Source organism: Aspergillus sydowii (genome assembly GCF_001890705.1).
Source record: "Aspergillus sydowii CBS 593.65 unplaced genomic scaffold ASPSYscaffold_5, whole genome shotgun sequence".
NCBI lineage: Eukaryota > Fungi > Ascomycota > Eurotiomycetes > Eurotiales > Aspergillaceae > Aspergillus > Aspergillus sydowii.
Window position 1 is genome coordinate 1319910 of NW_024467863.1, and position 15999 is coordinate 1335908.

The 15999-nt window shown below is 51.0% G+C and overlaps 7 protein-coding genes across 7 annotated transcripts; 4 read left to right on the forward strand and 3 right to left on the reverse strand.

Annotated features, from left to right (window-relative positions):
* Positions 1-850: 850 nt before the first annotated feature.
* On the forward strand, positions 851-3075 carry ASPSYDRAFT_151382 (SKN1/KRE6 family beta-glucan synthesis-associated protein; the record flags this gene model as incomplete). Its single annotated transcript, XM_040842094.1, has 6 exons — positions 851-1476; positions 1546-1723; positions 1780-1881; positions 1927-2449; positions 2496-2973; positions 3024-3075. The coding sequence occupies 6 exons, from the start codon at positions 851-853 to the stop codon at positions 3073-3075; spliced, it is 1959 nt and encodes a 652-aa protein (XP_040702707.1).
* On the forward strand, positions 2911-3364 carry ASPSYDRAFT_202669 (uncharacterized protein; the record flags this gene model as incomplete). Its single annotated transcript, XM_040843820.1, has 1 exon — positions 2911-3364. A coding segment is annotated over exon 1 (174 nt), but the record flags the coding sequence as incomplete, so codon positions are not given.
* Positions 3357-5635, reverse strand: ASPSYDRAFT_89628 (uncharacterized protein; the record flags this gene model as incomplete). Its single annotated transcript, XM_040852198.1, has 9 exons — positions 3357-3690; positions 3741-3757; positions 3834-3957; positions 4038-4127; positions 4199-4292; positions 4366-4420; positions 4540-4775; positions 4874-5336; positions 5390-5635. 9 exons carry the CDS (start codon positions 5633-5635, stop codon positions 3357-3359), a joined length of 1659 nt encoding a protein of 552 aa, XP_040702709.1.
* Positions 5636-6193: 558 nt separating this feature from the next.
* On the forward strand, positions 6194-9704 carry ASPSYDRAFT_45327 (Zn(II)2Cys6 transcription factor). Its single transcript, XM_040847016.1, has 5 exons — positions 6194-7067; positions 7126-7206; positions 7251-7882; positions 7947-8135; positions 8215-9704. Exons 1-5 carry the CDS (start codon positions 6594-6596, stop codon positions 9275-9277), a joined length of 2439 nt encoding a protein of 812 aa, XP_040702710.1. The 5' UTR covers positions 6194-6593; the 3' UTR covers positions 9278-9704.
* Positions 9565-11825, reverse strand: ASPSYDRAFT_58108 (acyclic terpene utilization AtuA family protein; the record flags this gene model as incomplete). The annotated part of the gene is made up of 7 exons (XM_040849481.1): positions 9565-10188; positions 10314-10401; positions 10459-10662; positions 10719-11362; positions 11416-11594; positions 11646-11720; positions 11768-11825. The coding sequence occupies 7 exons, from the start codon at positions 11823-11825 to the stop codon at positions 9565-9567; spliced, it is 1872 nt and encodes a 623-aa protein (XP_040702711.1).
* A 628-nt stretch (positions 11826-12453) lies between these two features.
* On the forward strand, positions 12454-13102 carry ASPSYDRAFT_101978 (uncharacterized protein; the record flags this gene model as incomplete). Its single annotated transcript, XM_040839747.1, has 2 exons — positions 12454-12573; positions 12668-13102. Coding segments are annotated over 2 exons (555 nt in total), but the record flags the coding sequence as incomplete, so codon positions are not given.
* Positions 13103-14163: 1061 nt separating this feature from the next.
* On the reverse strand, positions 14164-15552 carry ASPSYDRAFT_31539 (PDK/BCKDK family protein kinase; the record flags this gene model as incomplete). Its single annotated transcript, XM_040844883.1, has 3 exons — positions 14164-15150; positions 15208-15356; positions 15441-15552. 3 exons carry the CDS (start codon positions 15550-15552, stop codon positions 14164-14166), a joined length of 1248 nt encoding a protein of 415 aa, XP_040702713.1.
* Between the last annotated feature and the right edge of the window lie 447 nt (positions 15553-15999).

Consider the following 15999-nt stretch of genomic DNA (forward strand, 5'->3'; position numbering starts at 1 on the left):
CATGAAAGACCCCTGTCCTGCAAAGAAGATGTCTGGATTCTTCGCAGCAGCTATTCAAGGGGCCAGCGCGCCTCCAGGCATTCCTCGGCCTGGGCCTGCCTTGATCTGGAGGGGGAGAAGCCGCTGCGCATCCAGGAGTACGTACGACGTGGACCACCCCCAGATGCCACGAGCATAATCAAATTACTTGCGCTCATTATCCGGGCCGATTGTCAAAACAATCAAAGCAGAAGCCGACAAACAATCGTCGAGTCCTGCCACTCTTTTGCGGGCGAAGTCCCCTCCTCATCCCTTCCTTGACCCCATCACCTTCATTCACTTCCTCACTCATTCATTCTCTCCCTCTGTCTCTCTCCTCATTCTTGTCCCTCTTTTCTGTTTATTCTTCTTTCCTAACATGCTCTTCTCCCTTTGACCCTTTCCTGTCTTTTCCTTGGGATTTGTATCAGCGCGACTCGCCATTCTTTCAAACGACAAGGGGAGTATTTGCAATAAAATCCAGACGCTTGGGACAGTTTTGCGCGATATTCGGCCCAGTTTTCTACTTTCCCGCTTGTTTTCGGCGACAGTGCCAGACGAACTGTCCCGTCCATTCGTTATTGTTTGTTGACAATTACGGCGCCGACTATTTTGGCAGACAGCATTGGTGGCCTCTCGAAGTTGACAAGAAATAACTTCTAGGCTGTCGCATAATCGCAGCCTTATTGGATCAGAATCGATATACGGGAACCACACCTATGGAAGCGTAGCTGAATCAAAGAAGACACGGAATTGGTATTATTGACACAGCACGGTATACATAGGCTACGTTTCAATTGCGAATACTGCTTTCGGACATACTCCAGACACAATGTCCGGTCCCTCTCCAGAGCTCCCTCCTCGGGAGACGCCTCATATTCGCCTCAATTCCGGACAGCACGATGTGTTTTCCGACGAGAACGTTCCTTCCCCAATCTCTTCTCCTCCGCCTCCTCCACCCCCCGAGCACGGGCGCCCTTTAACACCATTGACACCGCAAGTCAGCGAATCCCAATCGACGGGAACCCTACAGACGGTTTATACAACATATCAGCACGGGTCGACTGAATTCTTAATACCACCACGGCCACACCGTACTAGGGACGAGCTGGCGTCACCCAACCTCTCTGTTCTCTCTTCGCGGCGCACGAGTTGGGACTCAGAAGCTGGCAGCTATGATACAAGAAGGTACAGCCAATCAAGAGTGCCGTCGTGCGCAGAAAGTGATGAGAATGATGTGAATACCCAGACGGTTACTGAGAAGTACAATATTATGCCAACAGATGGGCTGTTGCTATTCCCGGAAGATGTTGAGAAAGACGATTATTTACACAACCCGGACCCAAGTGATAGGGAACGGGAGTGCGATATTTGGAACCGAAGGGGGTTGATAAATGTTGGGGGCTTGATCCTGCTTACTGTAGGGTTCTTAGTGCTGTTTATTGGATATCCCGTTATGTAAGAGTCCAGCATTTGTTTGACGAACCAGCTTCGAGAATTTAACCATGGACTGACTTGCCGGTATAGCACTGCTGTCAAAGGACTTGACAAGAATGAATGGCACTGTACAGCGGGTGATACGCTGTGTCTCGATGTTGGAGACAGACCTTTGTTGTCTAATATTCGGAATGGGTTGATAGACCCCGATACGCCGGAATCAGCACATACGATGATAGCAGAGGATGGTAAAGAACTCAAGCTGGTGGTGAGTTATACCGGGATGCGGTGCCGAGGACTTGGATGACTGATGTGTTTATGTAGTTCTCGGACGAGTTCAATACCCCAGGACGTACATTCTATGATGGAGATGACCCTTACTACCAAGCCGTGGACCTTTGGTATGGTGTGACGCAGGATCTCGAGGTTAGTTCTCTCCACGCGATAGCAGAATCGTACTAACTCCTGCAGTGGTACGATCCCGACGCAGCAATCACGAGGGATGGGGTGCTAGAGCTTAAATTTGATAGTTTTCCCAATCATGAGCTCAAATATCGATCAGGAATGTTGCAGAGCTGGAACAAGCTTTGCTTCAGCGGTGGTCGACTCGAGGCGAGTATATCATTACCGGGAGACGGCGAGGTTTCCGGGTTTTGGCCTGGTTTCTGGGCTATGGGGAACTTGGGACGTCCTGGACACGCGGCGACTACGGAAGGCATGTGGCCCTATAGCTACTATGATGGGTGTGATGCGGGAATCACGCCGAACCAAAGTTCTCCGGATGGTCTTAGCTGGCTCCCCGGTATGCGTTTACCGGCCTGTACTTGCCCAGGTGCAGACCATCCAAGTCCCGGAAGGTCCCGCAGTGCCCCCGAAATCGATGTTATCGAAGCGAGTGTTGCGCCTTTGGCGGGCAACGAGGCTAAGGTGGTAGGAACTGTGTCGCAAAGTTTGCAGATGGCTCCGTTTGATATTTGGTACATGCCAGACTATGGTAAGGGCCCTAGTCAAAATCCCTGTGCTTAATACTGATTTGGCAGATTATGCCGCTGTATACAATCGGAAAATCACGGAAATCAACAATTACCGAGGCGGCCCATACCAACAAGCCATGTCCGGAGAGACAACCCTCAATAACGATTGGTACAATGGGAAAGAATACCAGACCTATGCGTTCGAGTACACACCGGGTGCAACTGGAAATGTCACTTGGTTCGTCGGCAAGGACAAAACATGGACGCTTGATGGACGAGCAGTAGGCCCGAATGCAAACGTCGGACAGCGAGTGATTCCAATGGAGCCACTGGCCATTGTCATGAACCTGGGAATGGCACACAGTTTCGCTCCGGTAGACGACGGCATAGAAAAGCTTATGCCTGGCTACATGCGCTTCGATTACATCCGGATTTATCAAGACCCTGATGATATCAGCGTCACCTGCGATCCCCCAGGCTTTGAGACCACGGAGTACATCGCCAACCACCCTCTTGCGTACCAGAACTTCAATAAGACAACATGGTAAGTGGGCCATATATTATTCTTGAATAACGGCTGACTTTCTCCCTCAGGGCCTCCACCGGATATGAGTGGCCGAAAAATGACTTTATGCATAAATGTTGATATAACCATATCTACTCAACTCTACCTTTCATATTTGACCGATATTTACGTATCTATCTACCTCGCACGGAGGGGTTCTATTTGGATCTGACTCACGAGGCGTTTAGCGGCATATGCTTTGGCGTTGCGGTTGTTGTGTACTTTCTTCGAGCCGGTCTAGTCCAGGGGGCTACAACTCGCTTTGTTTTCTGATGTTAATGTTGTTGATATTGATAATAATCTCAATTGACTCGCCTGACACATTATTTACTAATAGTGACTCTGTTCAGAATGAATGCCTCTTAAAGCCTTTCCACCCTCTCTTCTTTGACCTTGGCCGGCAGAAGCCTCCTCAGAATCTTCCCTGTGGGCGTCTTGGGCAGTGTCTGTAAATGAAAGACGCCGCCTCTCAGTCTCTTATAGCCAGCTAGCTGGCCATCGGACCATTGCCTAATCTCATCGAGTACGGACTGAATTTCGCTGGAAGGCAGGCTGATGGTCTCTGGTGATAGACTTACATACGCCAGCGGCACCTCGGTGGCCTGGCTGTCATCGTATACAGCACACACAGCGGCATCGGTCACGCTTGGATGCTGGAGGAGTGTATCTTCGAGTTCAGACGGTGGGATTTGAAATCTCCTTCTTAGCAAACGGGTCGCTTGATCTTAATTAAGGTTGGAACATACCCTTTATACTTGATCATCTGCATGAAGTGATTAGAAAAAAATAAAAATAAAAATAAAAATAAAAATAAAAATAAGGAAACAGAAAAATCATACCTCCTTCAACCGATCCGTCACCCAGAAGTCCCCATCGGCATCAACTCGCATTATGTCGCCTGTACGGAGCCATCCGTCAGACGAAAACGTTGCTGCTGTTGCGGCAGCGTCGTTGATGTAGCCCCTGCGCGTATACACCGTTAGTATGTACTGTTCTCTCACTTACTACTGAGATATGTAGTAACTGCTGTTAGGTGATTGTACATCATAACCTGCGGTCCACGAACCCACAACTCGCCTTCATCTCCCGGTGCAACATCGCGGCCTGTTGTTGGGGAGACGAGGCGGGCTTCGCTATATGCTCGTACATTAATAATGAGACCAAGCCTGTTAGGGATGTATTGGGAACAAAAGAGGAAACGTACGTGCCGGCGATGAGAGTCCCGACTGTACCGCAGCTGGAATCTTTGTCTGTTATTTGGTGCATGACGCCGGGAGAACACTCGGTTAGACCGTAGCCTTGGGCTGGTTAGCTGCTATATTTCGTTATAGGGGGTGGGGGAATATGGACCGGGGAGAACAAAGTACCTACCTTGACAAATACTAGCTCGAGGGAAGCGACTCTTCAGTTCACGCTGTAGGGCTTCCTAATTCGGATATTAATCAGATCAGATACAGATTTCCCCATACATATATACACAGGAGAAAGAGAGAGAGAGAAGTTTCAACATAGTTAAAAAAAGGTAGGGGTAAGGACGGGGGGTACCTTCAACGGCGCCGCAGCAACAACAATCCTCTGCAGCGAAGGCACGCTATACCTCCGCGCAACATCCGACGTCGCAAGAAGCAACGCCACCGGCGGCACAAGATGCATATCGGTGGCCTGGATCTCGCTCGATTTGGCACAGAACAGTTCGAGATCGAATGACGGGAGAGAGAAGAATGACCCGCCCGCCCACATACCGGCGAGGACGACGGATGCGAGGCCGTAGATGTGGCAGTCTATATTAGAACATAATCAAATAAAACTAATTAGCCTCAGGCTTTAAAATACCATGAAAGCTGGGGTGATTTTTGAGAGAAAAGGTGCTCGAGCGTACACGGCGTAAACCAGACTTCCCTCACAGACGAGTTCAGACGCGTGGGCAACGAGGTGCGGAGCTGCATGATGTTCGCAACGAGGTTGAAATGCGAGATCAGCACGCCCTTCATCTTGCCTGTTGTGCCGGACGAGAAGCAGATGGTGCTGGGTGTGTCTTTGGCGCTTTTGCCGCCGAGGTCGAATGGCGGCAGTGGCTTGCTAGTTGTTGAGAGGATGTCGTTGGGGAATTGGGGGATGGATGGTACTTTGCTGAGGACTGTGAAGACTTGAGGTGCGGGATTCAGCTTTGTGGATGCTGCTGCGTCCTGCACGTCCTGCAGCTTTGAGCTGATCGTGGCGATGTGGGTTGGTTTGATCAGAGCCAGGACGTGCTCGATGTCCTTCTTTGTGGACGAGGTGTTGAGTGGTGCGAAGACTGCGCCTAGCCACCATGTTGCGTGTGCTAGGATTACAAAGTCGTTCTTCTTGTCGTTAGATACGTATTATACCATGGCCAGGGCGGGCTTTTTCTCACCGAGTTCGTGACGATGGCAAGGATGGTGTCGCCCGGGTTGACGCCGAGTTCGTGCTTGAGTCCCCAAGCCGCACAGCTGGCTTTCTGGCGCAGAGACCCGTATGTTAGGGCTTCAGACGAGAATGTATCCCGATGGACGACTTTGTCTGCCGCGACGCCGTCGGGGTTGTACCTTGCCAGGAACTGGGGGATGGAGAGGGAGGCGAGCTCTCCGAAAGGGGCGATGGGGGAGTGGTAGACCGTCATTGTTGAACTGGGCCTTGGAATAGTTACTTAGATTATCTTTACGCATATACAAGGAATGTACGGAGGAATATGGACTACATAGATTTTGTCGAGCCGAGCCCCGCTACTAGAGTTGGTCTTGAGGGGTTGGTGTTAACCTCGGAGCTCGCTAAACAGTAAGAAGGAGAACACCAGAATTGAAAGCTCTTGCTGGATGGATGACAAGAGGCGGGTTGAAACACAGAGGAGCTTCGAGTTAGGCATATCTGATTTCTGTTAAGACTACTGATAATCCTGGTCGCAGTTAGGGCTAGCCGAGCAGCCTTGTCTGGTTGGCGGGGTTGACTCAAGAATTGGACGATAAACTATCTTCGAACGACCTTTGCGACTTGCGAGTTATGATTGTAAGGCTAGAGCTATAGCTCCCAGCGATGAGAGTAAAGAACCGAAGGTGGAGGGGAGGGGTATAACCTCGGGAGTCCAGACTCGAAAAGGCTTTATAACTGCTTCGTCGCACCCTCAGGACGGACGGATGGAGGACCGGAATACAAGTGCCGACCCTGCATAACTTGGGGTAATGCAGTTGCCTCCGGGATTGTCAGCACCCGTTGCCATTAATTAGCTGATGGAGCTGGCGATGTCACGATGGGTCCAGGTGGGACTGCGAGTCTGACGATCTACAGTCCGCAGATTCCAGTCTGCGCTGAAGACGAAGCCATGCTGGCTGCCCCTGCTTGGATTCTCGCCAGCGCCCACTGTCCAGCCTCAAGGAACCGGGCTCCGGCATAAGAATTATGAATTCCATTGATGGTTTGGGGGAGTTTGGGCGATGGCTGATGGCTGATCCTTCGGTTTGTGTGGAGTCCCCACGACGCTCCTTTTAGCTTATTTCCCCGCAATTCTTTTGCTCTTTTACTCAGCCAGTCTTCTGTCTTGCTCTCGTCCTCAGTCTCACTTTCGACCCTTCCACGCCTCCAAAATGTCGTCTCACCCCAGAAAGGACCCCAATGCCCGCTCCAGACGCGCCGCTCGCGCCTGTGCCCGCTGCCACTCCCGCAAGGTCCGCTGCGACGGCTCCATCACCGGCTTTCCCTGCACAAACTGTCGACTGGACGGCCGATCATGTACTCTGCACTCGGGAAAGAGGGACAAGGAGAAGCAGATGCTCAAGGCGGTTGCTAGGGAACGTGGCCTGAATCATTGTCCAACCCCAAACACCGGAAAGCTGCGTCCGGAGCAGACAGGCTTGACGTTTGTGAGATCTCAGATGGGCCTTAGAGTTCCCATCCAAGAGGTTTTGGATATCTTCACAAAGCATTACTTTCTTTACGTCCATCCTTGTCTGCCAGTGGTTGACGAGGCAGCGTTTTGGAGGAAGTACCGGAGTGTTGATGCAAGTGCCGGCAAGATCTCGACTTTGCTTTTCCAGGCAATGCTTTTTGCTGCCAGTCCGGTAAGCTTGCTCAGAATTGTTGGTTTAGTCGAGGTTACTAACAATTTACAATTTTTAGTTTGTCCCTGTTGAGACCGCCAAAGAGTGCGGGTATGACTCTCTGCACTCCGCGCGAGACGACCTCTATCGACGAGCCAAGGTAATACTTCCGCGTAAGAATATAACAATAAGCTGACCGTCTAGCGTCTCTACGAATCTGGCGTTGAGAAAGACCGTCTGGTCATCTCCCAAGCCTGTCTGCTTTTGACCTACTACACCACCGATGCTGAGCGCTCCAACAACTCCCGCTGGCTACGCATCGCAATCCGATACGCCAAAAAGGAACGGGCACATATATACCACCACCTGCCCCAAACCGGTCTGGGGCCAGGGAGGAAGAAGTCCGACCTTAAGCGCCTCTGGTGGTGTTGCATGATTCGGGACAGAATCGTCTCGCTTGGCATGCGTCGTCCCATCCAAATCACCCCGGACCAGTTCGACCTGCACCAACTAGGGCTGTCGTTCCAAGACCTAGAAGAAGAATGTCTTCATTCGGAGGTGTATACCCCGGACACAAAGATCGCTCTCTGCCGCGTCCTTGCTAGTCTATGCCATCTTGTCGTCGCAGTTACCGATCTAATCATGCTCGTTTATCCAACAACGCAGAACATGCCGTTCAGCCTAGCAGATCGTCGGATCCAGTTGGATAGACTCGAAGAGACCAAGTTTGCCCTGTTGGACTGGGAACTCAGCTGGGTGGCGAACCCAGACGGCAAGGAGTACTACATTCATCCGTCGTTGACCCTCTATACCAACCTTTGCGCCATATACTTCCAGTACGCTCTAACCCCCTAATTCCTTCGGCGATAAAGAGAGCATGCTAATAGCTGAAATACATAGATCCGCGCGCATTGCACTGTGTAACCGTATATGTCTTCTAATCGGCTACAATACGTACCTAACAGACGAAACCGACCTGCCTCGAATCGAGTCCTGCCGCGCCGAGCTCGCAATCGCGATCCGTTCCACAGCCGATAATGTAAAACAGCTCCTTCTCAACGGTGTCGCTGATAAATTGCCTATAAGCGCGTGCGTACCAAAACCTTCCCTCTATTCTAGCTCGCAAATATGGAAGCATGTACTTACGGCGTTTTCTTTGGAACTGTAGAGTAGCATACACCCTCCTCCCCCAAATCCTTCTAAGCATTCAGACCCAGCTCTCCACGACCCCCGAAGACAAACAACTCCACGAAGTCATGCTCGTCTTCTTCACCGAAGCATTCCGCTTCCTTCGCAGCCAGTACTACATGAGCCTCATATTTGCAGTTTCATGGAAAGCGCTAGAGCTATGCCGGCCCGCCTCTCCTACACCCTTACAGCCATCCTCGGATCTCAGCAGCAGCAACGGAAACCAATTAGTCCTGAACCCCCCCTTCTTCACAGACCTCACTGCAAACGATCTATACTGCCACCCAAACCTCTTTCAGCTGAAACTCACCGAGTACATCCGGCTGCTCAGCTACGTGGACGAGTTCATGTCGTTGCGGAGGGCGCCGGGGGTTGAAGATTTTATCTATCCTTCTCCTGCTATCCAGCCGCAGTCGCAGTCACAGTCACAGTTACAGTTGCAGATGTACCCGCACTCGCATCCAAGGTCGTATTCACAAGGCTCTGAGTCGACATCGGTTTCTTCATCCATGCGGCAACGCGCAACCATAACCGCCGCCTCCGCCGCCGCTACTGCCACTACTACTGATTCACCACATGACACGGCGAGCACTATATACTCTGGTGATGGGGCCGCAGAAGAAGAGGACTCGACAAGTCCTAGATGGACGGAGGACTACTTTTGGGTTTATTTTGGGGAGAAGGAGCTGGAGGGGGAGAGTCCGCAAACTACTATCACCACCACTACGAACCCCACTACTACTATTACTACTATTAGCGAATGCAGAAGCGACAGCAGCAGCAGCAGCAGCAGTAGTAGTAGTAATAGTAACAGTGATACCAGCAGTACTAAAAGCAGCAATACGGAAGGAGATAAATCCGGACTTGGAGCCGCAAGTGGAGGAAGCCCTACCTGTATCTCATCGTCCACGTACGATGAATCCGGGACAGGGTCCGAGCCCGCAATAACGGTAAAACACAAGGGGAAAGAAAACAGCAGCGAAGGCACTAGAACGGATACATTCCAGAATATGCTTGATTGTTTGCCCCTGTTGGGTGAGTAGCGTCATCAAATGCGTCAACTATTGTAAGTATGTGTATATAAGTCAATATAAAACAGCAAATGTACAAATTTTAAAAGTAGGCATCTACGGTCTCCATCGTGCCTGCCCTGTGAACCGGGACGTGTGTCGTAATATCATACTTTATCCAGGGAAGGCACGGCCACTTTAATAGGAAGGAGCGATCCTGTCATAGGCCGTGACTCGTGAACCGCACCTGCCTTATGAAAATGAACCATTAAAACAGCTTTAACTAGGCAGGCATGTTCGTTATCAACCAAGAGCTCTAGCTAACCCAACAACCCAACGGGAACATCAACCTCTACATCGCGAATCCAATCCGCAACGCCCTTCCCGAACCCATCTAGTCGCGAAGAGCTCGAAACACCGCGTCCTAGAATCCCGTAGACAACGAAATGCACGGCGCCGATCTCCGGGAACTCGACGCGCTCGATGAAATATTCGTCGCGCCAGTCTGAGCCGAGAAGCGTGCGCATGCGGGATATTGTTAGGTACTGGCGGAGCCAGGATTGGCTTGCGAGCTCTTTCTCTTTGTCCCTTTCAGGGAGTCGAGGGATGAAGAATCCGATGTTGAGGTTACCGCCCTTATCGCCGGACCGGGCGAGCGCGATGTCGCCGAGCTTGACTCGTTTCGTGGGACTTGATGATGGATTAGGGCTGCTGTGGTTGTGGGACTCTGCGGCACGAGGGTCGTAGCTCTCGCGTTGTTGGAGGGGGGCGTAGACGGTTGGATGGCCTGTGTTTAGGGTGGTGATTGTGCTGTCGGTGTTGAGAAGGTTTATTTCCTCGTTAAGGTCTGATTGAGCGATAAGGGCTGGGTAGTATGCTAGGAATGGCCGTGGGATTGCGGTGCGCATGTCGAGAGTACTGTGGAAGCCTATCCCGGTTGTTAACTTGGTTGGGACCATGATATAAAAGAGGAAAGAAATGAGGGAAGGGTCGCGTTATATAGGGGGGAAAATATACCGGAGAAATGCTTCAAGGAGATATTCTTCAATGCTAGCCCAACAGCTCCTACAGCCTGGGGGGAGCGCGAGGCAATGAAGATACGGAGGTATGTGGTGCTAGATGCTTGTGAGGTTGGGTTCGGAGACGGAGTGCCGATTCTAAGTAGATAGTCCATCAATATTTGTATTGCAACAAGAGAAAAGAGAGAGAAATACCGTTGAAATTCAAGAGTTTCAATTTCCCTCCGTGCAGATTCTGGAAGGAACTGATTGATCTGCTTCTCGATCAGGTCCCATTTCTTGGACGTGGCGTAGCCGGTGGCATTGATGAGGATCTCGGCCTCATATCCACCTTGGTAGAAGACAGCAAGTTTAGTTGTTGGGGGTGGTGGGGAGCCTTTGATCCCGGAGACGCGGACACTGTAAAGTAATCATTAGATGATAATTCCGGAGAAGTACTAGAAAGTGAGGCCTACCGATCCTTTCCCACTTCCTCGACAGCCATGTTGCCGATATAAGCATTCACATCGCTATTCAAGTACACTGTTCCCTGCAGCTCATACAAAAACTGACACCGCACTGTATCAACAGTGACCATGCCCTTCGTGCCCGGGTGCTTCGTGATGATGCATGTTCCATCGGCCTCGATTTCAGCGATCGGAAATCCCGGCGCAACAAGGTCGTCAAGATCGTACTTGTCAAAGCCAGAGAAGTTCCCTCCAGTCACGTAGGCTGAACATTCAATAAGATGTCCCGCGACTAAAGCGCCAGCCAACTCGTCGTAGTCGGCCTCTGCCCAGTCGTGCCAGAACCAAGCGGCTGCAATCACCGGGCTGGCGTCTGCCACTCGACCACAGAGGATAATATCTGCGCCGTTTCGGAGGCCGTGAACGATCCCGCGAGCTCCAAGGTACGCATGGGCGGAAACCATAGGGATAGCTTTGCCGTCTGCTGTACCGCGGAGGAATGCGTACGTTAGTGATGCCGGGGCAGCAGACGAGTTATCTGAGTCCAGATGTTGAAGCTCCTCTTTAGTCGTGGGCATGTTTGGACCGACGCGGTCGTATAAATCATCGCCAGATAGATAAGCAACGCGGAGGCTGAGCTTTCTCTCGTTTACCTGTAGAAACATTAGCATTCTGTCTGTCTCCCGGTGGCAGAGTTCAGACGGACCAATCTTTGAACTTTCAACGCAAGTGCCTTAGGGTCCAGCGCGCCTCCGTTAATGACCACTTTGATTCTCTTTTCTGCAATAACGTCGATGGTCTGCTGGATGCCCTCCCAGGCTGTTTCCTCGTAGCCGGGGTGTGTTCCGGCTCGCCAGGCCTCGGCATTGTTGGCGAGATTGACCTCTACTCTGTTAAAAACTCAACAGATAAAAAGCAAGCCTCGAATATGCGTACCCGCTAGATAGTCACCGGTAATAAAATCAACGTCTCCCAGCGTTGCCTGGCGGTACATCTCGTACGCAGGATCGCCTGCATTGTTAACATGGTCCGATTGCACACAGGAAGGATAGCCATACCATGATAGCCGGAACAGTTGGCAACTCGTACAGGACGATTTATCTTGTCGTTCGACATGTTGATGGTTGAATTACTGGTAGCCTTTTTCTTTTTACCTCGGGCGTCTCTTGTTTCTTATACTTCAGTTGAGGGGTCAAAGACGGATAGCCGGTTGGCCGAATACCCTAGGCTTTTGCACGTCATAATGTCCAGTGATAGCTGGCACCCAATAGCCACAATATTACTCCGCTGGTCATCTGTCTTTTATTATCAGTTTGAGCCAGGAAATCCCCCAAGATGTGACTGTAGATACGGCTCTCACGTGGGTGGGGAATGCATGTGGAGTTTCTGCCTGAGGCCGCACTGTTCTCTATCTGATTTCCGGAGCTTGGACTCAACTTCCAATTAGCAGTTTATCTACCAGCTGTATACTCCATTCACCATGTACAACCCAAACCCAAATCAATGGCGCTACAACCAAGGCCGGAGCGAAACGCATCACCCAATTATAATCGACTCCGAGTCGGACGAGAATGACGATGAAACCCCCCAGCCGGGGATGGCAGCATATAGCAGTATGTTTACCCTCGACCACCTCATCAACCAGCAACTTCCCCAGTGTACAAGGCAGTCTAACCTCGAATACGCCATAACAGGACCACACCACGGGCCCCGGCCACCGACTATCCTGCCAACGTACACAACATCCCTCCCCATCGAACAAGAGAAGAAGATCCGCAGCCGACTGCGCGAGGAGCGGCACGCCGCACTATGCGTCCTCATGGACCGCGAACTCCTCACCATCCAAGCGTTAGCTGCGCAGGAGGTGAGTTCCCCCTCCCCCATCCACCCGCGCACACACCAATCATCACGCAAGGGGAATTACCTTTCCACATCGAATACGTACTAACAACAGCAAGACTCTCCCCCAAACCCGCCGCCGCTTCCTCTCGAACCTGCTCGCCCCCTCCGACCCCGCAACAGCATACTCTATCCGCGCCGACCAATTCACGATCCACCGCTCCCTACCCGCCCCGTCGCCTTTGTCTTCCACGAATACCGAACCGGTGGTTGTTTCGCGCGGCGTGGTCGATGTCTGCGAGAGTGATGATTCGGGCTGGTATAAGCCCGAGGCGGAGGCGGTGTTGGGTCCGTCATCGTCGTCGCCAGCGTCGAGTACGAAGATGAAGGGGCGAAGCTCCTTAGGGTCGCCCGGGACGCCGGAGAGGACTAAGAAAGGGAGGGTTTCGTCGGGAAGGCATCAGCAGCAGCAGCAGCAGCAGCAGACGAGGGAGAGAAGGAGGAGGTGGAGTGGTGCTGAGAGGCAGGATTATGGTGCCGGGGCTTCGTTTTGATGGGCTTCGTCAGGCATGTGGCCTTCTGGGCTGGTTATCCTGAATTTGACTTCCTGGTATGCTTATGTTATGACTGATGATTGTAAGGTAACGACTACTTATGAGTGCATTTTTAACTGGGGTGTTATTCTGATATCCCTGAATTGACTGATACTTCATGGATGCTCCGTTGGTTTATATGAATATGATGCATATCCATTGAGTTCGACACGAGGCTTGGACATTCAAATTGCCATTTTTTGACTCTTATACATCTCGGCCGTTTTGTCGCATGATAATCCAAACAAAGGAATGCTATATAATACACGAAAAAGGTATACGGGAAAAAAAAAAATAAGGTGAAGGATATCAAAAGAAATAATAGGAAGGCAGAAGATGCGGCGCGGGGGTGCAGGGCAAAGTCACACTCTACCAAATATAATATGCGAACCAGCAAATCCAGATGCTCCTGCAACCGTGGCCGGTGGGTATCAATAGGCCAAGTGTAATCGCATACAACCAACTCTTTTGACCATGGACTTTTATCCTCTATCCCAAATTGACCACCTTAGCAGACGACGTGCCATAGTCTCAGCTAATAGCCTGCCATCACCGGTAATGCGTGCGATTTCTGTGTCCTGTATCTTGTGGACGACTATGGATCTTCTAGCGCAGTCTGTAGACTGCAAATGATGATGTGCGCGCGACAAGTTTGCGTGCGATCTCAGCTTTTCGCAATAATGTTGGCCATGGTCTCATTTCATTTTTTCCGCGTTAAGCAGACTTTCGGCATCTCCGACCTGCTTGCGCTCCGAGACTTCCCTGGTGCGCATCCTTGCGCGAATAGCTCCTATATTCATTGGCGTCAATCCTTGAGATGGCGCTGGATCGGGTTCCGAATAGAAAGGATGGAGTCTGTGTGAAGTAGAAAACCGAACGCGACCATCCCTCATGACTGGTAATTGTCATTGGAGGGGTTCCGAACTCGAAGACAACCGGTTCAGGTGAAGGTATACGTCGGTACCGTACCTAAGACAGAATCAGTCGCAAGATCGGCTTTTTATTTTATTTTCGTGGCACACTTACCCTTCCATACTAATCAACTTCAGGTCGCCCCCAAAGTACCGAGCATACAAACGACTGATTGGAAGCCCGTATCCGAACCCTGCCATGGGAGCTTTGAAATCACTCTTGTCAAAGTCGGGGTCAAGATTGGGGGTTTGTTCCACAGTTGTATACATATAAGTCCAGACAAGAGGTATCGCAGACCGTGCGACACCACCGCCTTCGTCGGAGACCTTGATAGTAATGTCCTCTTTTCCTTCGGCGATAATGACCTTGGTGATCGGGAAAGCTTCCTTGTCTGCGCCATGTGTTTCAACCACAGCACGAAGGGAGTTCTTCAAAGTTTCAAAAAGCATGTGGGACAGATGTCCCGGGACATACATGAAGTTTAGGTCTTCCTTGCAAACAAGCTGCACCTTGGGAGCGTCAAAAAGACCATAGTAATCCTCGCAAACAAAACGAGCGTTTTCGATGGCCTCCAGAGCCACCTCACGCACATTTGTCTTGGTACATATGATCCCGACATAGTTTGGGTGGCGAACGTGTGTTTGTTCCGTCAGAGCGATGTGTTGTCCAATTAACATTCGTATACCAATTCGAGACATGTAAAACCGATCGAGAAATGATTGAATTGTCGAGTCAATTTGGAGGCGCTGTCGTCTCCGCTTCCATTCAAGAATACCCTGAGCCACTGTAGTTACAACACTGTCATGACGTCGTTTGATTTGTTGCAAAGTCTTCGCGAAACGTTCATTGTAGTCATTCAACTCGGGAGGCCAATGGCCATGATCATCAGACGGGACAAAATATCTCCTGGCAGCAGCAGTCTTGCCATTTCCGTTCCCATTTGATGTTGTGGAGGAACGGTACTGTCCCTCACGGACGCTTGGATTTTGTGTAGTTTCAGCAAGGATTTTTGATCCGCCGCTATGCGTTTTATTTGGGCGCAGCAGGCGTGCCTTGACCTCTTGTGTTAGGGTTGGTCGAGGTAGGGTGATGATTTCCTTTGGAGCATTTCGTCAATACAGCTTGGCCATTGCGTGGGTTGGAGTGAGTCATACCTCGAATGATTGCGCATACCAATCCTGAACCTTTTTAATGGAGGGCATCTCACTGAGCCCGTCGGGCAGCTCTCCAAGGTCCTGGACACGGTGGGCGAGACGGATGGGGAGTTCCTCTGATAGGAATTGGGAGGCGCGAAACAAGGTGCCTATTTCGCGGAGGACATGAGATCAGCCATTGCAAGTCACAGACCGGGAAGACGAATATCCTCTACAGCATATAATAAACTCACCGGTAGAAGGTCTGTCTCCGAACTGAACCATTTGCCGGAGCGAAACGCCAGTTGCTGGGAAGCTGGCGTAATGCCTAATGGTTTCCATCAGGCGCTCCGACGGCTTCCACATGATGTTGAGAGCGAATTAGGCCAAGCGGCCGTCACAATTTGAAATTTCCCAGTTGGCTTGAGCACGAATAGACGTGAATGTGAGAAACGTATTAGATGGATGAGAAAGAGGAAAAAGTCCGGGGTATGCGAGAATAGCGTGCGATATTATGACGGGCTTGGATCGTAAGGTCGGAGAGCTCTGGGAACTACTGCCGAGGTTGTCGCCGAACTGAAGGAGTGGGAGCTCGAATGTGAGGAAGATGGCAAGCACAGTCACAATCTACGGAGGGAGGACGGTGAACAAAGACGAGCCGGCTTCGCAGATACAACAGTCACACCACAGCCCAGCAGAAATTTGACAAAACTAATAGGATTTGGCAACGTTGGATAACAGTGACTCTTTAGGTCTTGCGGAGAGTCCTGGCCCGGGGTGGTCACGTGTGGGGGGTGATCCTGACGGTCCCGT

Coding starts and splice junctions, on each gene's coding strand:
- ASPSYDRAFT_45327 (XM_040847016.1), top strand. CDS start 6,594: ATGTCGTCTCACCCCAGAAAGGACCCCAATGCCCGCTCCAGACGCGCC. Junction 7,068..7,125: donor TGCTTTTTGCTGCCAGTCCG/GTAAGCTTGCTC, acceptor TACAATTTTTAG/TTTGTCCCTGTTGAGACCGC. Junction 7,207..7,250: donor ACCTCTATCGACGAGCCAAG/GTAATACTTCCG, acceptor CTGACCGTCTAG/CGTCTCTACGAATCTGGCGT.